Here is a 26,805-nt window from a genome sequence, read left to right as displayed (position 1 = left end):
TTAGTATTATTTTATTCTATTTTTATTTTATTATATATTATTATTATTACATTTTTATTTTTATTTTATTATTATTATTATATATTTATATATATATATATATATTTATTTTTTTTCTCCCTCTCTCTCCTTTTCAGCCCGTCTGTCTGTCTCTGGCCTCGTATGTGTGTGTGTGTGTGTGTGTGTGTGAGAATGTGTCTGTCTTTGTCGTCTTACTTGTTATATAATTGTGCCATTTGTCCCTCGTTGGTGGGACCTGAGTGGGGTGGGAGTTTGGGTGGGTGGTTTGGGTTTTAAGGGAAAGGGTGTGAATAATTTACTGACTTTAAAATTGTACTGTTTCGACTTGGACTTTTTTCTGTCTATTTGAAAATGCCAATAAAAAAAGTTGGGGAAAAAAAAAAAATGTGGGAATTGTGCAAGTTTGAAAAATGGCCCATTCATTTTCAATGGGAAAAATGACCCGAAAAAATGGGAGTTCTGGGTAATCTGGGATATTTTTTCATATATTTTTTGGAGGAGCTCACGATTCCCCATCGACCCAAACGTTTTGAAACTCGTATGATTCTAATCGGATGAGAACTGCGGGCTGTGGCCTCCGGCAAACTTTTGCGGCGGAATAGTAATAAATAGATGATTTTTTTTGGTGTAGGATCTTTTATGTGTGAAAGCTTGGGCATTCACACAATAAATAATAACTAGAGATGTCCGATAATATCGGACTGCCGATATTATCGGTCGATAAATGCTTTAAAATGTAATATCGGAAATTATCGGTATCGGTTTCAAAATTATCGGTATCGGTTTCAAAAAGTAAAATTTATGACTTTTTAAAACTCCGCTGTATACACGGACGTAGGGATAAGTACAGAGCGCCAATAAACCTTAAAGGCACTGCCTTTGCGTGCCGGCCCAATCACATAATATCTATGGCTTTTCACAATGCAAGGCATACTTGGTCAACGGCCATACAGGTCACACTGAGGGTGGCCGTATAAACAACTTTAACACTGTTACAAATATGCGCCACACTGTGAACCCACACCAAACAAGAATGACAAACACATTTCGGGAGAACATCCGCACCGTAACACAACAGAACAAATACCCAAAAACCCTTGCAGCACTAACTCTTCCGGGATGCTACAATATACCCTGATACCCGATATCCCGCCCCCCCCCCCCCCCCCCCCCCACCTCAAACCCGCCCACCTCAACCTCTTCGTGCTCTCTCAGGGAGAGCATGTCCCAAATTCCAAGCTGCTGTTTTGAGGCATGTTAAAAAAAATAATGCACTTTTTGATTTCAATAATAAATATGGCAGTGCCATGTTGGCATTTTTTTCCATAACTTGAGTTGATTTATTTTGGAAAACCTTGTTACATTGTTTAATGCATCCAGCGGGGCATCAAAACAAAATTAGGCATAATAATGTGTTAATTCCACAACTGTATATATTGGTATCGGTTGATATCGGAATCGGTAATTAAGAGTTGGACAATATCGGAATATCGGATATCGGCAAAAAAGCCATTATCGGACATCTCTAATAATAACAATAAAAATAAGAGTTGATTGAGCTACATCATTTTAGTTTCTGTTATGTTTCGGTGTGCGTATGCAGAGACGGCAGGCAAGTGCAGAAAAAAAGCCTCCTTAATTAAGGAAAGGCAGGCAACACAAAAACAAAAGTGTGCACCTGGAAAACAGGCATAATGAAGCGTAAAACAAGCAAATGTACAGCGTTGATGTACAAAAAATGCAAATGGAGGCAAACAGGATGTGGGAGGAAAATAAAGAGCGCTGGACAGGAAATAATAAAAGAAACTAATAATAACTGCCATGTGGTTTAAGGCAGTGTTTTTCAACCACTGTGCCGCGGCACACTAGAGATATTGTCTGGTGTGCCGTGGGAAATTATGCAACTTCACCTAATTGGTCCAAAAAATATTTTTTGCAAAGCAATAATTATAATAATGTGCCGTTGTCTAGTAGAGCTTGTAGGAAAACCATGTAAAACTCCATATCAGTAGGTGGCAGCAGGTAGTTCATTGCTTTGTAGAAGTTGGAACGCGTCAAGGATGGTATATCTTGATCCCAATATGCAGAGCACAGTGGGAGACAGCGTGCAGGTAAAAAGATATGTAACGCTTAAACCAAAAATTAACAAAAGGCACTGAAGCATAGGGATGGCTATGCAAAACCAAAGTAAAACTGAACTGGCTACAATGTAAAACAAAAACAGAATGCTGGACGACAGCAAAAACTTACAGCGTGGGGAGCAGATGGCGTCCACAAAGCACATCCATACATGACATGACAATCAACAACGTCCCCACAAAGAAGGATAGCGTATGCACAACTTAAATAGTCTTGATTGCGAAAACAAAGCAGGTGCGGGCAATAGCACTCAAAGGAAGGCGTGAAACTGCTACAGGAGAACACCAACAAAACAGGAAGGGTCACCAAAATAACAGCGCAAGACAGGAACTAAAGCACTACACACAGGAAACAACAACAAACTCAAAATAAGGCACGACAACCTGGTGGAGTTTCATTTTTTAACCCTTTCTGCTGGTGGTGTGCCAACGTTTTTTTTTTAATGAAAAAAATGTGCCTTGGCTCAAAAAAGGTTGAAAAACACTGGTTTAAGGGATCTCGAATGGACAAAAAAAAGAACAAAGTGGCCCATACAGCCTTCAACTTTTCTGTAAGCACACCACACGGTTATTCATGAATACGTACAACACAGCGGCAGCAGAACCAAAGTTGTAATAGCAAACTGCTCAGTCAGCATTAATAGTGCTGATGAGTTGATGTTAAACTCCTGTGTGGCTTAGTGTAACATGCATGGCTTTAACACCAAGAGCCCACATTTTAAAGTGCATGCAGAGCTAGATGAAGCTCATCATACTTTAAATGCAACTACTGCCATCTTGTGAAGTTCATAAAAACATCATTTTTTTTTTTTTCCTTGTACTTTTTAAGTGCAATGACATTGAAGTTATATTACATTGTAATAAAAAATTAATACAAATGTTGAGGATTTTTGTGGTCTCACAATAAGAACTTACCGTATTTTCCGGACCATGGGGCGCACCGGATTATAAGGCGCACTACCGATAAGCGGTTTTAGTCAGGTTTATTTTCATACAAAAGGCGCACCGGATTATAGGGTCATATTATTTTATTTTTTTTTAATCTAAATTAAAAACACTTCCTTGTGGTGTACATAACATGTAATGGTGGTTCTTTTGTCAAAATCAGTCATATTATTATTTATTTTGTTCGAAACGTAAAACCAACTACCGTATTTTTCGGAGTATAAGTCGCTCCGGAGTATAAGTCGCACCAGCCGAAAAAACATACCGTATTTTTCGGAGTATAAGTCGCACCTGCCGAAAATGCATAATAAAAAAGGAAAAAAACATATATAAGTCGCACTATGAAAAAACTGCGACTTATAGTCCGAAAAATACGGTAATAAAGAAGGAAAACCACTCATAAACATGTTAAAAATAAGTCATACATATATTTTTTTATTTTTAATACTTCAATCTCTGGATTGACTTAAGATCTACCCATCGAGTATAAGTTTTTTTGGGGTTTTTTTTTTTAAGTGGTTTTTTTTTTATTATTTGTTTTTATGCTATTTTTGTCAAAGAAAACATTGTTTTTATATGGCAAAAACAAAAAATATGCACTATTTCCCACACAAAATATTACAAAGTGGAATATTTGATGTGAAGTAATTTGAGTCTTAAATAGGTCAGTAATTCGTAACAACATAGAATTTTAATTCATTATTATTTTTTGACCAATGACAGTTTTTAAAAATTAATCTCACTAAAATTCTCAGGGATCCAAAAAGGCCCACTAGTGTTAAAAAATAAGTTGACATATATTTTTTTTTTTTACTTTCAATACTTTAATCTCTGGGTCGACTTCAGATCTATCTGTCGATTGTAAGTTTTTATTATTTATTGATGTTTTTTCGTTTGTTTGTTTCTTTTGTCAAAGAAAACTTAGTTTTTTATACGGCAAACACATAAAGTTTGAATTATTTTCCTCAAAAAATGTTAAAGTGGAATATTTGATGTGAAGAACCGTATTTTTCGGAGTATAAAAAAGACGGAGCTAACTGTTTTAATGACATTCAACACCGGAAATGTGTCCCATGAAAAACCGTCCGACCGGAACACTCTACTAACTAAAGTTCCTTGGGTGAATAATGTAAACTCACTACACCGGTATGTTTTAGCACTTTCATGGCGAGTTTACTGACAGATATAAGTAAGAACTTTACACTACTTTATATTAGAAATGGCAACAGCGGAGGATAAATGTCCCATAACAAGAAGATAGAGAAGAAGAAGAAGCTTATCGACTACAAAGTCGGCACGGACTACAAATGCGGGCGCGCGCAAATTTTCAGGACTTATGCAGATCCCAGATCAGCAAGTACCAGAAGGTAAGAAAAGTCTCTTTTGCATAATATTGTGAAACAAAACACCAGATAATATGTCTTATCTTATACACACACCATAATAATACTCTTATGTTGAAGCACAGTACAATCCATCAAGCGGTGCGGTTTCATAGCTTATCAAAGTCGTACTAAAACATTTTTGATAGATTTTTGAGCGCTGTGTATAATGTTCTATATTTTCAATGGAACATATAAAATGTTTGTGTTGTTTACTTGAGTCATATTGCAGTCTACACATATCTCTTGTGTGTGACTGCCATCTACTTTTAACACTAATCATTACACCATGTACCAAATAAAATAGCTTTGAGGTCAGTAAGCACAACCAAAATTATTCCGTACATTAGGGAGTTTTGAGTCCGAAAAATATGGTTACGGAGTTACGGGGTACTTTTTCAGTGCATTGACGATAAAGTTGTATTCTATTCTTTTCTGTCCACAGATCATTTTGAAACTGACCTTTCTTGATGTTGCGCAAGATGAACTCCAACTCGGGCAGCGTGTGGATGCTGGCCAGGTTGCCCTCCAACTTCTGGCACGTCTTGAGCGCCGCCTCCCAGTCGCTCTTCTCCGCGGTCATCTTGTAGCAGCCCGCCTGGAAGGCCTGCCAGCCCACGTCGCACTCGTACTTCTCGTCGTCGGCCCACGAGTCTGCGAGGACACCGAAGACCACGGCTCAGGTTCTAGAGCTGTGGGTTCGTACAGTAGGGTACCAGGAGTGGACTCGGTCTGACCAGTGGTGAAAGGGTCCAGGGTGGCGTTGGGCCTCTTCTTGCACACGTACGGAAGGGCGTCGGAACAGTCGCGATTTTGCCAACGACCCGACGACTCTGTCCTGATCACCACGCAGTTCTCCTCGTCTTCGTGGTTTGGTTGTTCTACAAGAGAGGAGGAGAACATCACTGAGGCAAATGTTCCTGAAGCGAAGATATTTCAACATATTTCGATACCTGGTTCCCAGTTGATGTATTTGAGCGGCGAGGAGTCAGGCCACTGCCAGCCGCCGTTGATGTCCAGGTCATTGAGGCCGAGCCACAAGGCGGCACTGTAGCCTGTCAAAAAGCCTTCGCAAAGCAAAAGTTCAACTTGTCATGTCTTTTTTCAAGGTACCGTATTTTCCGCACTATAAGGCGCACCTAAAAACCTCCAATTTTCTCAAAAGCCGACAGTGAGCCTTATAATCCGGTGCGCCTTATATATGGACCAATATTGAGCCACAACAGGTCTCGCAACCCCAGCCTCTACTGTAGCGTCTATTCTATGCGTCTTATAATGCAGTGCGCTTTATATATGAACAAAGTTTTAAAACAGGCCATTCATTGAAGGTGCGCCTTATAATCCGGTGCGCCTTATAGTGCGGAAAATACGGTACTTTATTCAATTTTTTTAGGCAACAAACCCGAATTGGAAGACTTCACCATGAGAAACAAGCACTGTAATTGTATGACTAATAGTAATAAACTAAATACAATTTGTGATGGATTTTGTTATTTTTGGTTTTGGAAATTATTTTTCAAATTACAAAATATTACCGACTGTGTTTTTTTGTAATTTTTTTGTATTAGTATTTTTTTTTAATTTTGGGGGGCGGTGAGAGTGAGGTGAAAGTGTTTTCTCAGTACCTGTATTATGATTTCCCTATCAAATGAATAATTTTTTTTTTTTTTTTAAACAGCCAGTTAAAGTGCTCATATTAATAGTTGTATATCATTATGTAATTATGAATGTCATGATGATAATACAATATTATTATTATTATTATTATTATTATAATAGTATGGAATTGAGGGTTAAATCACCAAAAATGATTCCCGGGCGCGGCCACTGCTGCTGCCCACTGCTCCCCTCACCTCCCAGGGGGTGATCAAGGGTGATGGGTCAAATGCAGAGAATAATTTCGCCACACCTAGTGTCTGTGTGACAATCATTGGTACGTTAACTTTAACTGTACACTTTTCAAAATACATCAATTTAATTTTGTTGAGAGAGTAAATATTAAAAATATATATTCAAAATAGAATGTAACTGAGATAGGCTCCAGCACCCACGCCACCCCAAAAGGGACAAGCGGTGGAAAATGGATGGATGGACAACGAGAGTGATTCTCAAACTGTGGTACATGTACCACTAGTGCGTGGTACGCACGCCCAATAATCACTTGATTAAAGTACACTGTTTTATATTCCTATATTCAAACACAGTGTTATTGTTCAAATTGTGTGTAATGTTGGAGTGGCCAAAAATATTAAATATACTTGTTAAATAAAACCTCTGCCTTGTTTTAATGAATGCTTTGGCCTACTACGTTACTGTATTTTAATGTTGGTCATTAAGTTTTTTATGAGGTGATACTTGGTGAAAAAGGTTTGAGAACCACTGTGCTACTGTATTTTAAGGCCAAGGAACCAAATTATTCTACAAAAAATATAAACCAATAGCAGGTGTGAATAGATATATTTGTCTTTCTTGTATGAATTTTATTCTTGAAAATTATCATATTAGGATTTAAATCACATCATCATATATTTTGTATTATTGATCAAATATTAATATAAGTGATAATCATATTGTTGTGTAATTTTATATGGGTCTGGCTTCTTTTTTTTTTTTTTTAAATAACAGCCAGTTAAGGTTTTATCATATAATTTTTGGATATAATTATTTAATCATTGTCTAACTATGGATTAAATGATAATAAAATATTAGTATTATTATCATTGTTGTAATGGTATTAATTGTAAAACAAATTTAATATATGTATTTAATTAGAAAATATTTTTTTGGTTGAGAGAGTAAATACATAATAAATATCATAATAAAATATATATTTTCAAAATAGAGTACCGTACCATTTTAAGGCCAAATAATCAAATCATTCTCCAAAATATATATATACCGGTATATCAATAGCACATGTAAATAAGTATATATTATTTTTTTTCGTGAATATTATCATATTAGGATTTAAATCACTTCTTCATATATTTTGTACTATAAATGAAATAATCCATTCATCCATCCATTCATTTTCTACCGCTTGTCCCTTTTGGGGTCGCGGGGGGTGCTGGAGCCTATCTCAGCTGCATTCGGGCGGAAGGCGGGGTTACACCCTGGACAAGTCGCCACCTCAAAAATAAATTAAATAATAACAGTGATAATCATACTGCTGTTCAATTTATTTGTGGTCTGGCAATTGTTTTTAAATAACAGGCAATTAAAGTTTTCTTACATAATTTGTTATATCAATAATTAATCATTATTTGATTATTGTTGAAATGATAACATGATATTATTAATGCAAAAGCATTAATTGTACATTTTTATTTTTATTATATTTCATTATATTTATTTCTTTTATTATTTTATTTTTTTTATTTATATTTTATTTTTTTATTTTTTTGTAAATTTATTTAAAAAAAAATTTGGGTTGAGAGAGTAAATAAATAATATAAAAATATATATTTTCAAAATAGACTACTGTATCATTTTAAGGCCAAAGAACCAGAGGATTCTCCAAAAAATATATATCAATAGCAAGTGTGAATAGGTATACTTTTTTTTTCTTTTATTCATTTATTGCTCAAATATTATCATATGAGGATTTAATTCATGTCATCATATATTTGTTATCACTGATGAAATAACAATGGTAATCATTTTAATAATAATAATAATAATAATAATAATAATAATAATGTTTCCTGTTAAATGTTATACAGTATATATACTGCATATCTCATTATTTTTAATAAAAAATATTATAATAATAGTCAAAATTGAAAACTCAAAATAATATACTAATAATATATTAAGATTATACTAGGATTTAAATAACTTCATCATATATGTGTAATAGAAAAGAAGAACAAAAAGAGTTTGCTGTTTAAAATGTGTTTAAATATCTACTAAATGTATAATAATGTTCCACATTTTTGAAAAATAATCAAAGTTAAGAGTGTTGATTAACTAAAACTATCTCTCTCTATATATATATATATATTTATTTTTTAAATTGTATTTTTATTTTTTTTTTTAACTATGCCTCTTTACAGTATTAAGTATTATAAGTGTAAAAATTCCACGAGTCAGTGTAAATGGAAATTTACTGATGGTGGTAATACCATTTCATAAAATAGTCCAAATGAGTTCAAGTCTGGAAACAATTAGTCAAAAACAATGACATCCAAAAAGTGGGCGTCGTCCTCCTGGCACATTTTTTTTCATCGATCTGGCGATTAAAAGAGTGAACTGGTATAAAAGTTACCGTTGATGTAGGTCTGCTCGTGCAGCTTGGTGATGCTGAGAAGGTCGGCCCCCTGCTGCTGGCAGCTAATACGGGCCTCGTTCCACGACAACGTGGCCTGGAAGTTAAACTGGTAGCAGCTGTCTGTCAGGGGGTCCGTGTCCCAGAACGTCTCGCAGCCGCCGCCTGATGCGACAGAAAAAAAGGACAATTCAAGCAAAAGTCATCCCGGGCAATCAGAATTAGACATCGACTCGGGAGGGAGGTCTCACTCATGACGGGACAGAAGCCCCAACGCTCGTCTGCAGCGTAGTCGTATGTGGTGGCGCACCACAAGTGGCCGTCCTCGCGGCCGATGCTGGTGCAGCTGTGAAACCACTGTCCATCGTACAGGAAGGGAAGGTAGCACGGGCTGCCTTGAGCGTTGCCCTGGATGGTGTAGATCTCTGGTATTTGAAGATTTGTACAAGTTAGTGGAAGAATAGAATCTGTGCTTGTACTTGTTGTTTCAATCCGGCAAAGCGCCATAAATGGTGACATCATTGAGTCCACAAAGCTTGGAACTGGCTTTATTTACGAAGCACTATTGTAAATATCTAAGGGTGTAACGGTACACAAAAATTTCGGTTCGGTACGTACCTCGGTTTAGAGCTCACGGTTCGGTTCATTTTCGGTACAGTAAGAAAACAACAAAATATAAATTTTTTGGTTATTCATTTACCAAATTTGTAAACAATGGCTTTATCCTTTTAACATTGGGAACACTATAATAATTCTGCCCACGTTAATCAACATTAAACTGCATCAAATTGTTGCTCAGATTAAATAAAATCCCAAAATTTTTATCTACATATAAAAAGTGCAACATTTAAACAGTTTCAAGTCAACTCATCATGCTTAATTTATTACAGCATTTGGGAAGCCTGTAGTTGATTTTTATTATGTAAATGTTATCTTTTTGGAGTTGTTCAACAGTCCGGGGGTCTCCGTTGTGGTATTTTAGGCTTCATAATGCGCCACACATTTTCAATGGGAGACAGGTCTGGACTACAGGCAGGCCAGTCTAGTACCCGCACTCTTTTACTATGAATCCACATTGATGTAACACGTGGCTTGGCATTGTCTTGCTGAAATAAGCCGGGGCGTCCATGGTAACGTTGCTTGGAAGGCAACATATGTTGCTCCAAAACCTGTATGTACCTTTCAGCATTAATGGCGCCTTCACAGATGTGTAAGTTACCCATGTCTTGGGCACTAATACACCCCCATACCATCACAGATGCTGGCTTTTCAACTTTGCGCCTATAACAATCCGGATGGTTCTGTTCCTCTTTGGTCTGGAGGACACAACGTCCACAGTTTCCAAAAACAATTTGAAATGTGGACTCGTCAGACCACAGAACACCTTTCCACTTTGTATCAGTCCATCTTAGATGAGCTCAGGCCCAGCAAAGCCGACGGCGTTTCTGGGTGTTGTTGATAAACGGTTTTCGCCTTGCATAGGAGAGTTTTAACTTGCACTTACAGATGTAGCGACCAACTGTAGTTACTGACAGTGGGTTTCTGAAGTGTTCCTAAGCCCATGTGGTGATATCCTTTACACACTAATGTCGCTTGTTGATGCAGTACAGCCTGAGGGATCGAAGGTCACGGGCTTAGCTGCTTACGTGCAGTGATTTTTCCAGATTCTCTGAACCCTTTGATGATATTACGGACCGTAGATGGTGAAATCCCTAAATTCTTTGCAATAGCTGGTTGAGAAAGGTTTTTCTTAAACTGTTCAACAATTTGCTCACGCATTTGTTGACAAAGTGGTGACCCTCGCCCCATCCTTGTTTGTGAATGACTGAGCATTTCATGGAATCTACTTTTATACCCAATCATGGCACCCACCTGTTCCCAATTTGCCTGTTCACCTGTGGGATGTTCCAAATAAGTGTTTGAAGAGCATTCCTCAACTTTATCAGTATTTATTGCCACCTTTCCCAACTTCTTTGTCACGTGTTGCTAGCATCAAATTCTAAAGTTAATGATTATTTGCAAAAAAAAAAAAGTTTATCAGTTTGAACATCAAATATGTTGTCTTTGTAGCATATTCAACTGAATATGGGTTGAAAAGGATTTGCAAATCATTGTATTCCTTTTATATTTACATCTAACACAATTTCCCAACTCATATGGAAACATAGTTTGTCAGACTTTTAAAGTCATTTTGATAGTAGGCTGCTATAGCTAATATGGACACTTATATCATGTGTTGACTTCATTATAACACGTATATAAGACTTTTAAAGTCATTTGGAAAGTAGGCTAATAAAGCTAATATAGACACTTACATCATGTGTTGACTTCATTATAACACTTATAGAAGGCTCTTAATTTTTTACGACTCCAGACTTTTTTTTTTGGTCCAATATGGCCCTTTCAACATTTTGGGTTGCCAACCCCTGCCCTAAGTATTCATCCTCTGCAAGAGGGCGCATGCTCCAACAAGTTTTGCATCGCATTAGAGTGAAACCATTTTTGTTGGGACATGCCTTTTCTTGTACTGGATAAATATGTTGGATCCGGCACCAGGCTCTCAGACTGCAGTAGAGCTGTGGTAAGTCTGTGAGCATAAACTGATGAAGCCTGCTCAAATGAGAGAAAAAAAACCTCTTCAAAGAAAATCCAAACAAACCAGATGTGATTAATTAAATGCCATTAAAATGCTGCAAATAATGACTACAAAAATGCACGATTGTTTTCTTTTGCATAGTTATTAATTATTTTCAGACCTCAAAAACCTCCCTAAGATTATTACAAACATCGAAACGGAATTTAAGGAGTTGCTTTTAAACTTTTCCAATTATTAACCCAATTCAATATTTTTGTTTTCTAAGAAAATACTTTTATCTTCTTTTAAATCACACATGAACATATATATTGTAAACTATTTACAAAACCCAGTTGGCACGTTGTGTAAATCGTAAATAAAACCAGAATACAATGATTGGCAAAACCTTTTAAACCTATTTTCAATTGAATACACTGCAAAGACAAGATACTTAACGTTCGAACTGGTAGACTTTGTTATTTTTTGCAAACATTAGCTCATTTGGAATTTGATGCCTTCGACATGTGTCCAAAAAGTTGGCACGTGTGGCAAAAAAGACTGAGAAAGTTGAGGAATGTTCATCAAACACTTATTTGGAACATCCCACAGGTCAACAGGCTAATTGGGAACAGGTGGGTGCCATGATTGGGTATAAAAGCAGCTTCCATGAAATGCCGAACGGCCGAAAACCAACACTGAATGCCCGTGACCTTCGATCCCTCAGGCTGTACTGCATCAAAAAGCGACATCGGTGTGTAAAGGATATCACCACATGGGCTCAGGAACACTTCAGAAAACCACTGTCAGTAACTACAGTTTGTCGCTACATCTGTAAGTGCAAGTTAAAACTCTACTATGCAAAGCCAAAGCCATTTATCAACAACACCCAGAAACGCTTTGCTGGGTGCGAGCTCATCTAGGATGGACTGATGCGAAGTGGAAAAGTGTTCTGTGGTCTGACGAACCTGTGGACGTTGTGTCCTCCGGACCAAAGAGGAAAAGAACCATCCGGATTGCTATAAGCGCAAAGTTCAAAAGCCAGCATCTGTGATGGTATGGGGGTGTATTAGTGCCCAAGGCATGGGCACTAATCTGTGAAGGCGCCATTAATGCTGAAAGGTACATACAGGTTTTGGAGCAACATATGTTGCCATCCAAGCAACGTCTTTTTCATGGCCGCCCCTGCTTATTTCAGCAAGACAAAGCCAAGCCACATTCTGCACGTGTTACAACAGTGTGGCTTCATACTAAAAGAGTGTGGGTACTAGACTGGCCTGTCTGTAGTCCAGACCTGTCTCCCATTGAAAATGTGTGGCGCAATATGAAGCGTCAAATACCACAACTTAAGCTGCACATCAAGCAAGAATGGGAAAGAATTCCACCTGAAAAGCTTCAAAAATTGGTCTCCTCAGTTCCAAACATTTACTGAGTGTTGTTAAAAGGAAAGGCCATGTAACACAGTGGTAAAAATGCCCCTGTGCCAACTTTTTTTGGGGGAATGTGTTGCTGCCAATAAATTCTAAGTTAATGATTATATATTTAATGATTATTATTTATTTAGTTTATAATTTTTTGTGATTAATCACGAGTTAACTTATTTTTGACAGTTCTAATTAAAACAGTACAGTAATTTGACAATGAGCTCGGAGAATTTGCTTTTACATTAGTGTCCACTTTTAAATCTGTGTGGTATAAAACAAGTAAAACATCAATACAGTATTTGTTTTCTAAATTTTTGTTGAAACCACGTGCTTTTTTTATTGTTTTATTACAAGGAATACTTAAAACACATCACAACTTTTGCCGCAACTTTCTGAAAAAGTGACGCCAAAAAACTAAACCAGCGGCAAAATCCTGGAGTGACTTGCGCTTTTGCGGGTACCTAATGTTGTGGCTGTGCCTGTCCATTACAGCTGAGTGCAGTGTGAGTAAAAGGGCACGAGAGGGAGAAGCTGTGACTCAGACACACACGCACACACAAAAAAGAAAAAAAACACACTTGAAAGCGTCCAAAGAAAAGTAGGGCAGACATATTTAGCGAAAGCGAGGAAAGATTTTCTCTCTGGCCTGACTAATATCCCGCCTGACCTCAGCGAGACACCCTGTGAAGTTTGCCACTTGACATTGTCGACGTAAACACGCAGGAACATCAGGAGACAACCGCACATCTGCTATGAATTGTACGGATATGTGATATTACTGTAAAAGTGCAAAAAAATGATACTTTCGGCAAGCACCTGGTGTTAGACGTTGCATTTTAGTACGGTGTATGATATTACGACAGTAGTATATTAGTCAGGGCTCAGATTGGATTATATTAGCACTTATTGAAATTCTCCCGAATTTCTGCCGATTTTCACCCAGACAACAATATTAAGGGCGTACAGCCTGTACAAACAGCGTGCCAGCCCAGTCACATGTCGTATTTGGCTTCTGTAGACACACGCAAGCGACTGCAAGACATACTTGGTCAACAGCCATACAGGTCACACTGAGGGTGGCCGTATAAACAAGTTTAACACTGTTACAAATATGCGCCACACTGTGAACCCACACCAAACAAGAATGACAAACATATTTCGGGAGAACATCTGCACTGTAACACAACATAAACACAACAGAAAAAATACCCAGAATCCCATGCAGCCCTAACACTTCCGGGCTACAATATTCGGGAGAATGGTTGCCCCGGGAGATTGTCGGGAGGGGCACTGAAATTCGGGAGTTTCCCGGAAAAATCGGGAGGGTTGGCAAGTATGTTGCTAGGGCGGGAAAGCCATTCAAAGAAGGTGAATTCATTAAAAAGTGCATGTTAGATTTTTTTAAGAAATATTTTCTTGCGGCGCGCCCAGCCTCACCCAGTTTCTGCATCCAGTGGCCCCCAGGTAAATTGAGTTTGAGACCCCTGCTATATATAATAATATTTATAAACTTATCCATTTTCTAAATAAAGGCCTTTCTTTTTTAAGTAAACAAAGCACAGTAACATGTCAACAAGGTCATGTTCATACATTTTGCAGTAAGGTGATATCAAGTATTTATGCTGAGTGGCCTGTACGTTTCTTTTTACTGCTCTTTTAGTGTTCAAGAAATACAGCGGAGGCTCTGAAACGCCTCTCAGGTCATACCGTTGGAATATGATCTGGAAAAATGTTGGTCTTTTTTACACTTTTGTGACAATTAATAATGTTTCAAACAATTAAAAGGACATACAGGTGTGACTAACCTATTTTTACACTTGTATGACAGTTAATAATGAAAAAAAAAAATACAAAAACACTAACTTATTTTTACACTTGTATGACAGTTCCCGTCAAAAATACAATATACTATTAATAGTGTTTACTCTTTTACACTGGTATGACAGTTAATTATTTAAAAAAAAAAAAAAAGTGGTCACAGTTGCCAACTTATTTTTACATTTGTGTGGCAGTTAATACCTTAAGAAATATAAAAGATTTACAAACCCCGTTTCCATATGAGTTGGGAAATTGTGTTAGTTGTAAATATAAACGGAATACAATGATTTGCAATTCATTTCCAACCCATATTCAATTGAATGCACTACAAAGACAACATATCTTAATCATTAACTTTAGAATTTGATGCCAGCAACACGTGACAAAGAAGTTGGGAAAGGTGGCAATGAAAACTGAGAAAGTTGAGGAATGCTCATCAAACACTTATTTGGAACATCCCACAAGTGTGCAGGCTTCTCTGGGCCCGAGATCATCTAAGATGGACTCATGCAAAGTGGAAAAGTGTTCTGTGGTCTGACGAGTCCACATTTCAAATTGTTTTTGGAAATATTCGACATTGTGTCATCCGGATCAAAGGGGAAGCGAACCATCCAGACTGTTATCGACGCAAAGTTCAAAAGCCAGCATCTGTGATGGTATGGGGGTGCATTAGTGCCCAAGGCATGGGTAACTTACACATCTGTGAAGGCACCATTAATGCTGAAAGGTACATACAGGTTTTGAAACAACATATGCTGCCATCTAAGCGTTGTCTTTTTCATGGACGCCCCTGCTTATTTCAGCAAGACAATGCCAAGCCACATTCAGCACATGTTACAACAGCGTGGCTTCGTAAAAAAAGAGTTCGGGTACTCTCCTGGCCCGTCTGCAGTCCAGACCTGTCTCCCATCGAAAATGTGTGGCGCATTATGAAGCGTAAAATACGACAGCGGAGACCCCGGACTGTTGAACGACTGAAGCCCTACATAAAACAAGAATGGAAAAGAATTCCACTTTCAAAGCTTCAACAATTAGTTTCCTCAGTTCCCAATCGTTTATTGAGTGTTGTTAAAAGAAAAGGTGATGTAACACAGTGGTGAACATGCCCTTTCCCAACTACTTTGGCACGTGTTGCAGCCATGAAATTCTAAGTTAATTATTATTACTTCAATCATTGTATTCTGTGTATATTTACATCTAACACAATTTCCCAACTCATATGGAAACGGGGTTTGTACATTTAACTGCGCTTAACTTATTTTAACAATTGTATGACAGTTAACGTAAAAAATACAATACAGTATACCATTATAGTGTTTACGTATTTTTTTACACTTGTATGAGAGTTAATGTAAAAATACAAATAACTATTTATAGTGTTTACACTTTTTTTACACTTGTAAAAAAGTTAATATTGAAAAAGATAACAGTTGCTAACTTATTTGTACACTCGTTTGACAGTTTATAATAAAAAATATATATTTTAGATAAACTGTAAATTACGCTCAACTTATTTTTACACTTGTAGGACAGGTAATATAAAAAATACAATTAACTATTGATAGTGTTTACTCTTTTTTTTACACTTGTACAAAAATGTATGAAAAAAGATAACAGTTGCTAACTTATTTTTACACTTGTATGACAGTAACGTAAAAATACTAATAACTATTGATAGTGTTTACTCTTTTTACACATAAAAAAAAGTTAATATTGAAAAGATAACAGTTGATAACTTATTTTTACTTATTTGTTTGACAGTTTATAATAAAAAATATATATATATATAAGATAAACTGTAAACTACGCTCGACTTATTTTTACACCTGTATGACAGTTAACGTAAAAATACAAATAACTATTGATAGTGATTACTCTTTTTTGCACTTGTACAAAAGTTTATATTGAAAAAAGATAACAGTTGCTCACTTATTTCTATACTTGTTTGACAGCTAAAGTAAATAATACAATATACTATTAATATTGTTTAACATATGTTTACACTTGCATAACAGTTAAGGTAAAACTGATTATATATTAGGGTTGTGAATCGATTTGATTCGATTCGATTCTTGGGGGTAATGATTTGATTCAGAATTGATTCAAAACTATTGTTGATTCTAAATTCATATTTTTTCAATAACATTGGGTGCCAGTTCTACTATTAACTACATGCCTCCAAAAAATATGCTGAAAACTAAATTTGGTTGTACAACGACAATAAAGATCCATCCATCCATCCAATAGATAAACAGCGCTGATAAATTTTCATTTTGCTGAAAAGAAAACTGGTTTTGTTTGATAAAATGCTACCCAAACATTTAATAACGTCAAACACAAATAAGGCAACAAAATAAGTATCCCTCACTTCCCTTTTCTTAAGTAAACCTGTACAGCAGATAGGATCATCTACATCATGGGTGTCAAACTCATTTTAGATCGGGGGCCACATGGAGAAAAATCTACTCCCAAATGGAGAAAAATCTACTCCCAAGTGGGCCGGGACTGGTAAAATCAAGGCATGATAAATTAAAAATAAAGACAACTTCAAATTGTTTTCTTTGTTAAAAATAGAACAAGCACATTCTGAAAATATACAAATCATAATGTTGTTGGTTTTTTTACACTTACATGTTGCGGTTAATAGTATTCTAGCTTTATTTGTCGTTATTTATATTTTCTGAATAAATTATGAGATAATGTTCATCAGTCAACTCTTTGGTGTTAATTTTCAATCTATCTAGATCAGGGGTCGGCAACCTTTACCAGTCAAAGAGCCATTTTAACCAGTTTCACAAATTACAGAAAACAATGGGAGCCGCAAAAATTTTTTGAAATTTTTAAATGAAATAACACTGCATACAAATAATTTTTTTTTTGCTTTGTGCTATGTATAAACCAGGGATCTCAGACACGCTGCCTACACTTTATATGGAATTTGAAAGCTGGTGCGTCACACGGGTTCAAAATGAATGGCGCTTGTCAGCGTCATGCGTGCCATGATGATACAGCATATAACACCCACTACAATCAGCGTGCCTGATCAGCCACATGTTGTTTGAGGCTTCCGCTTGCTCACGTAGGTGACAGCAAGGCATACTTGGTCAACAACCACACAGGCTACACTGACGGTGGCGGTATAAAAAAAACTTTAACACTCTTACAAATAATGCGCCACACTGTGAACCCACACCAAACAAGAATGACAAACACATTTCGGGAGAACATCTGCACCGTAACACAACATAAACACAACAGGACAAATACCCAGAATCCCATGCAGCCCTAACTCTTCCGGGATACATTATACACCACCGCTACCAAACCCCGCCCACCTCAACCGACGCACAGAGAGGGGGGGGGGGTTGATGTGTGAGGGAGCAGGGTTGGGGTGGGGGCGGGGTTTGGTGGTAGCAGGGGTGTATAATATAGCCCGGAAGAGTCAGGGTTGCATGGGATTCTGGGTGTTTGTTCTGTTGTGTTTATGTTGTGTTAAGGTGCAGATGTTCTCCCGAAATGTGTTTGTCATTCTTGTTTGGTTTTGGTTCAAAGTGTAGCGCATTATTAGTAAGAGTGTTAAAGTTGTGTTATATGGTCACTGTCAGTGTAACCTGTGTGGCTGTTGAGCAAGTATGCATTGCTGTCACATACATGTGCAAGCAGAAGATGTATAGCGTATAACAAGTGTTGGGCTGGCACGCTGTTAATACAGAATGTAGAGGGCGCCAAATGTTATACAATCATGGCACGCCCTTGTTATAGCTGTAAGGGTGAAAATCCGTGAATAATAATCCCGGAAGTTTTCTGCGAGAGTCAATGAAATCCGGAAATTTCACGGGTACATTGGGGGGTACAGCAAGTAAGCTACTGAGCCGCATCAGAGTGATCAAAGAGCCGCATGCGGCTCCGGAGCCGCGGGTTGCCGACCCCTGATCTAGATAAAAAAAATTATATAAAAATTAGAGGTGTCTGCCGATATTATCGGCCGATAAATGCTTTAGAATGTAATATCGGAAATTATCGGTATCGTTTTTTTTATTCTTTTTTTTTTTTTTTTTATCAACATAAAAAACACAAGTTACACTTACAATTAGTACACCAACCCAAAAAATCTCCCTCCCCCATTTACACTCATTCCCACTCATTCACACAAAAGGGTTGTTTCTTTCTGCTATTCATATTTCTGGTTCCTACATTATATATCAATATATATCAATACAGTCTGCAAGGGATACAGTCCGTAAGCACACATGATTGTGCGTGCTGCCGGTCCACTAATAGTACTAACCTTTAACAGTTAATTTTCCTCATTTTCATTAATTACTAGTTTCTATGCAACTGTTTTTATATTGTTTTACTTTCTTTTTTATTCAAGAAAATGTTTTAAATTTATTTATCTTATTTTATTTTATTTTAATTTTTTTTTAAAGGACCTTATCTTCACCATACCTGGTTGTCCAAATTAGGCATAATAATGTGTTAATTCCACGACTGTATCTATTGGTATCGGTTGATATCGGTATCGGTAATTAAGGGTTTGGTCAATATCGGAATATCGGATATCGGCAAAAAGCCATTATCGGACATCCCTAATAAAAATCAAATTACAGGATGTTATTTATGTAGTTTGCTCATTTTCCTCGACTGATGTACTAACACAGAGGTCGGCAACCCAAAATGTTGAAAGAGCCACATTGGACCAAAAATACAAAAAACAAATCTGTCTGGAGCCTCAAAAAATTAAAAGCCATATTACATACACATAGTGTGTCATGAGATATGAATTGAATTAAGAGGACTTAAAGGAAACTAAATGAGCTCAAATATAGCTACAAATGAGGCATAATGATGCAATATGTACATATAGCTAGCCTAAATAGCATGTTAGCATCGATTTGCTTGCAGTCATGCAGTGACCAAATATGCCCGATTAGCACTCCACACAAGTCAATAACATCAACAAAACTCACCTTTGTGCATTCACGCACAATGTTAAAAGTTTGGTGGACAAAATGAGACAGAAAAAGAAGTGGCATAAAACACGTCCTAGAAAGTCGGAGAAAGTTATATATATATAAACAAACTACTGTGAGTTCAAGGACCGCCAAAATTAGTAGGACAAAACGGGGCTCGCCAAATACTCGAATCAGTGAAGCATGTTTAAAATAAACAGTGTGCTTTATAATAATTAGGGAGGTTTGGGTCATGTTTGTCCTCCTACAGAAACCATATTAACACAAAAAAAAATTTTTTTTCCCCTCATGTTTTTCTATTTTTCATACATTTTTGAAAAAGCTCCAGAGAGCCACTAGGGCGGCGCTAAAGAGCTGCCCTGCGGCTCTAGAGCCGCCGGTTGCCGACCCCTGTACTAACATTATGTGGTTTATTTTTTTACATATGTAGCATCATCTACAAAGATACAAAGGATTGCTATTGCGATATAAACTTTTGACCACGACTGTATATAAGATACTATTGATAGTATTTACACTTTTTTACACTTGTATGACAGTTAATATTTGTTATAGTGTGACCTAAAACATTTCCTGTGCACTTAAAAGGTTTCATGATGACACTGGAACAGAATATTTGCAGTGTTTCTATGTAAATAATGTGACTCATGTTCTAGAATAAATGGTGTGTGCGCTTGGAGGTTCTGGACTACTCACCGCGGTATGTTTTGGCGCACAAGTCCTGCACACCGCCGTGCAAAGACCACTTGGACGGCGCCGAGGCCGTGGAGGCGTTCCAAAACGAGGGCCACGGCAGGTAGTTATTGAGGTTTTCCAGCACTTGGCCACATCGCCAGGTCCAGCGCACCTTGGGGGGCTCGCGGTCACAGGTATAAACGCTAAGAGGGGAGCGCCCCGCGCCGCCGGCGGTGGCGTTCCCGGTGGTCAGGCCGAGGCACAGCGAGGAGCCCAGGTTGAAGAGGCGGCCCCGGGTGACCCACTTCCAGCGCTGGCTGGCCTCCTGACAGGACGTGGACAGGACCAGGGAGTGAGCCCGCACCCCCAGGCACCCCTGGCTGCCCTCGTGGAAGAACGCAAAGTCATCCGAGTCCGGCGGCCCTGCAGAGGAGGACGACAGTCAATACTGTTGCATGCTGGCTCACATTGACGATCAATACCGTTCATTAATGGACACCATGATGGCGTGGAAGCAACACAATGAAATGATCCTCCATTAAGAAGATAAGGGCACAATAAAAAAAACATTACTTCTTTCTGATCTACTTGTGTGAATGCTCCAAAGCATTCATAAATATGGTTTTCTACACCAAAATTCATCTATTTCTTCTTCAGATTTTGCTTCATATATATTCACATATATATATACATATAAATATACACATATATATACTGTACATATACATACATATATATACATACATATATATACATACATATATATACATACCATATTTTTTGGAGTATACGTCGCACCGGCCGAAAATGCATAATAAAGAAGGGAAAAAACATATATAAGTCGCATTTTTTGGGGAAATGTATTTGATAAAACCCAACACCAAGAATAGACATTTGAAAGGCAATTTAAAATAAATAAAGAATAGTGAACAACAGGCTGAATAAGTGTACGTTATATGAGGCATAAATAACCAACTGAGAACGTGCCTGGTATGTTAACGTAACATATTATGGTAAGAGTCATTCAAATAACTATAACATATAGAACATGCTATACGTTTACCAAACAATCTGTCACTCCTAATCGCTAAATCCCATGAAATCTTATACGTCTAGTCTCTTACGTGAATGAGCTAAATAATATTATTTGATATTTTACGGTAATGTGTTAATAATTTCACACACAAGTCGCTCCTGAGTATAAGTCACACCCCCGGTCAAACTATGAAAAAAAACTGCGACTTATAGTCCGAAAAATACGGTATACATATACATATACATATACATATATACATACATACATATACATATACATACATATACATATATACATACATACATATACACATATATACATACATACATATACATATATACATACATATACATACACATACATATACATACATACATACATACAGTATATACATACACATATACTGGGATGTCCGATAATGGATTTTTGCCGATATCCGATATTCCGGTATTGTCCAACTCTTTAATTACCGATACCGATATCAACCGATACCGATATCAACCAATATATACAGTCATGGAATTAGCACATTATTATGCCTAATTTGGACAACCAGGTATGGTGAAAATAAGGTACTTTAAAAAAAAAATATTATAAAATAAAATAAGATAAATACATTAAAAACATTTTCTTGAATAAAAAATAAAGTAAAACAATATAAAAACAGTTACATAGAAACTAGTAATAAAGGAAAATGAGTAAAATTAAGTGTTAAAGGTTAGTACTATTAGTGGACCAGCAGCACGCACAATCATGTGTGCTTACGGACTGTATCCCTTGCAGACTGTATTGATATATTTTGATATATAATGTAGGAACCAGAATATTAATAACAGAAAGAAACAACCCTTTTGTGTGAATGAGTGTAAATGGGGGAGGAAGGTTTTTTGGGTTGGTGCACTAATTGTAAGTGTATCTTGTGTTTTTTATGTTGATTTAATTAAAAAAAAACAAAAAAAACAACAACAAACAAAAAACGATTCCGATAATAAAAAAAACGATACCGATAATTTTCGATATTACATTTTAACGCATTTATCGGCCGATAATATCGGCAGGCTGATATTATCGGACATCTCTAATATATACATATACATACATATACATACATACATGTATATACATATACATACATACATGTATATACATATACATATATATATATATACATATACATGCACATATACACATACACATATATACACATACATACATATACATATATACATATATATATACACACACATCTATTACGTTGGACACGTGCACAGTTACAGTGTATATGCCGTATTTGTGAGCAAGCTTTGCAACACATCTGAGCTCTGCAAACGAGCTGTGAGGTCGATCATTGCGTTTTCTTCAGCGATTAAGCTAGCCTAGCATGATGTTGCTGTTCAAATGCGAGTGTGATGTTGGCACCGTAGCTAACATAGCTATGCTAGCAACATCTATGTGTCCTCCTGTCCTGTCCACACAATGTTACGTTGTTGCCTGCGATATAGATACACCTATTACATTGGACAAGTGCACAATTACAGTGTAAACGTACACACTTATTAGCATTAAGCGCTAACACACAAAACGGAGTGTTACCGTTGGTGTTTACAAAATTTTAGCATCGAGGCAAAATTTTGGACAGCAACAATTGTTTTGATTAATTCTATAGTTAGTTTTAAATACTATAAAATGGCACACTTTAAAAAAAAACTGGCTATTTTAAGTTGTTGCTGATAAATAGGGATGTAATATCGGAAATTATCAGTATCGGTTTCAAAATTATCGGTATCGGTTTCAAAAAGTAAAATGTATGACTTTTTAAAACGCCGCTGTGTACACGGACGTAGGGAGAAGTACAGAGCGCCAACAAACCTTAAAGGCACTGCCTTTGCGTGCCGGCCCAATCACATAATATCTACGGCTTTTCACACACACAAGTGAATGCATACTTGGTCAACAGCCATACAGGTCACACTGAGGGTGGCCGTATTAACAACTTTAACACTGTTACAAATATGCGCCACACTGTGAACCCACACCAAACAAGAATGACAAACACATTTTGGGAGAACATCCGCACCGTAACACAACATAAACACAACAGAACAAATACCCAGAACCCCTTGCAGCACTAACTCTTCCGGGACGCTACAATATACACCCCCCGCTACCCTCCCCTACCTCAACCCCGCCCACCTGAGAGAGCATGTCCCAAATTGTGACTTCAATAATAAATATGGCAGTGCCATTTTTTCCACAACTTGAGTTGATTTATTTTGTTAAACCTTGTTACATTGTTTAATGCATCCAGCGGGGCATCACAACAAAATTAGGCATAATAATGTGTTAATTCCACGACTGTATATATCAGTATCGGTTGATATCGGAATCGGTCATAAAGAGTTGGACAATATCGGAATATCGGTAAAAAAAGCCATTATCGGACATCTCTACTAATAAACCAACAGAAGGGTATCAAAAATATGTATTGTCTTACGGGAGAACAAGTGCTCGCAAATGGATGGATGGATGGATGGATGGATGGATGGATGGAACGAGTAAAAAAGTAACTTCAGTGGTTTTAGCTGAGAATGCAAATGATTTCTGGGAGCTTAAAGCCACATCCACTAAATCAGATGCCATCCATACAATAGGATTTTTCACTCAATTGTCCGGAGAGCCGTCTCCGCTGGTGCCTGCGGGAACTTTTGTCACACCGCAGTCATCCCAGCGAGGGTGGGAATTACACGGCGTGCGGAATTCACCGCGGCCCTCGCCAGAGTTGATGCGCCAACAATACGAGGCAGCGGCCTCTTGAAGCGTGAGACGATGTGAAGGCCGACGTTGGCGGCAGCGGGGAGTGCATTCTCAGTCCTGCCTGAAAGGAAGGAGCTCGGGAGGAGGAGGAGGAGGAGGCGGAATAGACGAGTGAGCTAATCAGGAACAAATCCAGATTAACTCGGTCGCCTTTCTTTCTGAGAGGCTGAAGTTGGACCGAAACCCCGCCCTCTTTGGCATGACTCATTGCAGCTGCTGGCTAATTGCTAACAACAGCTTTTCTTCTGCCAGCGAGGCCGGAAATATGACAAAGTCTTATTTTCTCATTCCATAGTCTACAATTTCTTGACAATTTCAAATGCGTCTCAGATTAACTGTGCGAACAAGTTGAAAAGGAAGAACTGCATTTCTTTACACAGCGGAACCTCAATTCACAAACAGGGTTCCTGAATCCAAAAAGTTTGTAGATTCAAGCAAATTTCTCCATAAGAAACAAAGTAAACATGAATAATGGGTTCTAACTAGAGATGTCAGATAATGGCTTTTTTGCCGATATCCGATATTCCGATATTGTCCAACTCTTAATTACCGATTCCGATATCAACCAATACCGATATATACAGTCGTGGAATTAACACATTATGATGCCTAATTTTGTTGTGATGCCCCGCTGGATGCATTAAACAATGTAACAAGGTTTTCCAATATAAATCAACTCAAGTTGTGGAAAAAATGGCACTGCCATATTTATTATTGAAGTCACAAAGTGCTTTTTTTTTTTAACATGCCTCAAAACAGCAGCTTGGAATTTGGGACATGCTCTCCCTGAGAGAGCATGAGGAGGTTGAGGTGGGCGGGGTTGAGGTGGGGGGGGGAGTAGGGGGTAGCAGGGGGTGTATATTGTAGCGTCCCGGAAGAGTTAGTGCTGCAAGGGGTTCTGGGTATTTGTTCTGTTGTGTTTATGTTGTGTTACGGTGCGGATGTGCTCCCGAAATGTGTTTGTCATTCTTGTTTGGTGTGGGTTCACAGTGTGGCGCATATTTGTAACAGTGTTAAAGTTGTTTATACGGCCACCCTCAGTGTGACCTGTATGGCTGTTGACCAAGTATGCATTGCATTCACTTGTGTGTGTGAAAAGCCGTAGATATTATGTGATTGGCCCGTCACACAAAGGCAGTGCCTTTAAGGTTTATTGGCGCTCTGTACTTCTCCCTATATCCGTGTACACAGCGGCGTTTTAAAAAGTCATACATTTTACATTTTGAAACCGATACCGATAATTTCCGATATTACATTTTAAAGCATTTATTGGCCGATAATATTGTACTGCCGATATTATCGGACATCTCTAGTTCTAGCCTCGACAAAGTCCATATTTTAGAGAAGGTTTGTACACTTTGAACACAATATACAATGTCATTAGTGGCGGATGCTGGTCTCTCAAGAAGGGGAAGCTCAATTTCGGCCTACATCATAAAATGTGTTGTTTTTTTTATACGTAAATTCTACCCTCCGTTCCTTTTTAAGAAAGTGATCTGTGACCCTGTCGTACCAAGAAGGCGTCTTTTCCAGGGATTTGACAAGTGTCCTCTCAATGGCCAGCACAGCTAGGCTGCTTAAACGGCCTTGGCCCATGGTGTTGCGGGTGTAAGACTTGAGCCACTTTAAACAGGAGAAGCTCCTCTCTACACACTGCAAAAAGTCTGTCATGTCTGTGTGATCATGTTTTGTTTTAGTCATGTTCGGTTTTGTTTTTGGACTTTTTGTGCACTTTTGTTTGTCTTGTCACCATAGCAACCATTAGTTTTCACCTGTCACGTCACGCACCTGTTTCACGTTTTGAGTCACGCACCTGTTTTCACTAATCATGTCTGTAGTATTTAAGTTCATTGTTTTCAGTTTGTCTTGCTGGCGACATCTGGATTCATACCCCTGTCACACTCTATTTACCTCTGCGCACTTCATAGTCCATGCCAAGTAAGTTTTTGTTTATTAATGCCACAGTTAGTGTTTTTGTTTCATTGTTCACAGTTTCTGCCTATGTGCAAGTTTTGTTTTCAATTGCCTAGTTTTGTACCTCCGCCATTGTGCGCGCTTTTCGTTTGTTCTTTTTTGATATATTAAATAAAACATGTACTTACATTCCCGTCTCGCCCGAGCCAACTTTCCGTTGCCTTCTGGAAAAACTAAACCCATGGACCAAGTCATGACAAAGTCAGTGTTCAAAAACAAGAAAAAAAATACAAAAATTAGGGGTATTTTATTTGCACTAAGCAAAATTATCTGCCAATAGAACAAGAAAATTCAGCTTGTCGAGACTTTCCAAAACAAATAAAATTAACCTCAATGAACCCAAAAATACCTTCAAATAAGTATATTCTCACTAATAACAAGTGCACTTTTCTTGGTAGAAAAAAAAAAGAGACCTTTTTTCTCAATATGTTGAAAAATATTCTTAAATGAAGTAAATGCTAGTGCCATTATCTTGACATAATGATATGCGCTCGGCATTACATTTCTTGAAACCAGCAAACTTATACTAAAAAGTAATTTATTGTTCTTAATGGAAAGGCAACCGCTTGTTACTCTCGGGGTCTCATAGCCGCAAATCATATTGTCTAAAGATGCCTTTTTCCATCGATAACATGACATCATCGCGTGCTCTTTCAGTCAATTAGTGCACATATATACAGCCCGGCCGCCGGCCGAATTTTTTTTATTGTAATTTTGAAGAATTTATCTGAATGTGCATGAACTATTTCTGTTCAAAATCGTTTGA

The 26,805-nt window shown here is 37.5% G+C and overlaps 1 protein-coding gene across 2 annotated transcripts in view; it reads right to left on the bottom strand.

Moving 5' to 3' along the window:
• mrc2 (mannose receptor, C-type 2) overlaps positions 1-26,805 on the bottom strand; it is a 101,565-nt gene that overhangs the window by 55,993 nt on the left and 18,767 nt on the right. For both annotated transcript variants that reach the window (XM_061981888.2, XM_061981887.1), the window contains exons 2-7: positions 20,237-20,638; positions 9,005-9,178; positions 8,754-8,918; positions 5,440-5,553; positions 5,224-5,367; positions 4,949-5,140 (exon numbers count right to left, since the gene is read on the bottom strand). In XM_061981888.2, coding sequence (XP_061837872.2) covers positions 4,949-5,140; positions 5,224-5,367; positions 5,440-5,553; positions 8,754-8,918; positions 9,005-9,178; positions 20,237-20,638 — 1,191 coding nt within the window. The remainder of the gene's footprint in view (positions 1-4,948; positions 5,141-5,223; positions 5,368-5,439; positions 5,554-8,753; positions 8,919-9,004; positions 9,179-20,236; positions 20,639-26,805) is intronic.

The sequence above is a fragment of the Nerophis lumbriciformis genome, linkage group LG24, assembly GCF_033978685.3.
Source record: "Nerophis lumbriciformis linkage group LG24, RoL_Nlum_v2.1, whole genome shotgun sequence".
Classification (NCBI taxonomy): Eukaryota; Metazoa; Chordata; class Actinopteri; order Syngnathiformes; family Syngnathidae; genus Nerophis; species Nerophis lumbriciformis.
Note: the sequence above shows the minus strand (reverse complement) of the source record. Positions and strands in the feature narration are given on the sequence as shown.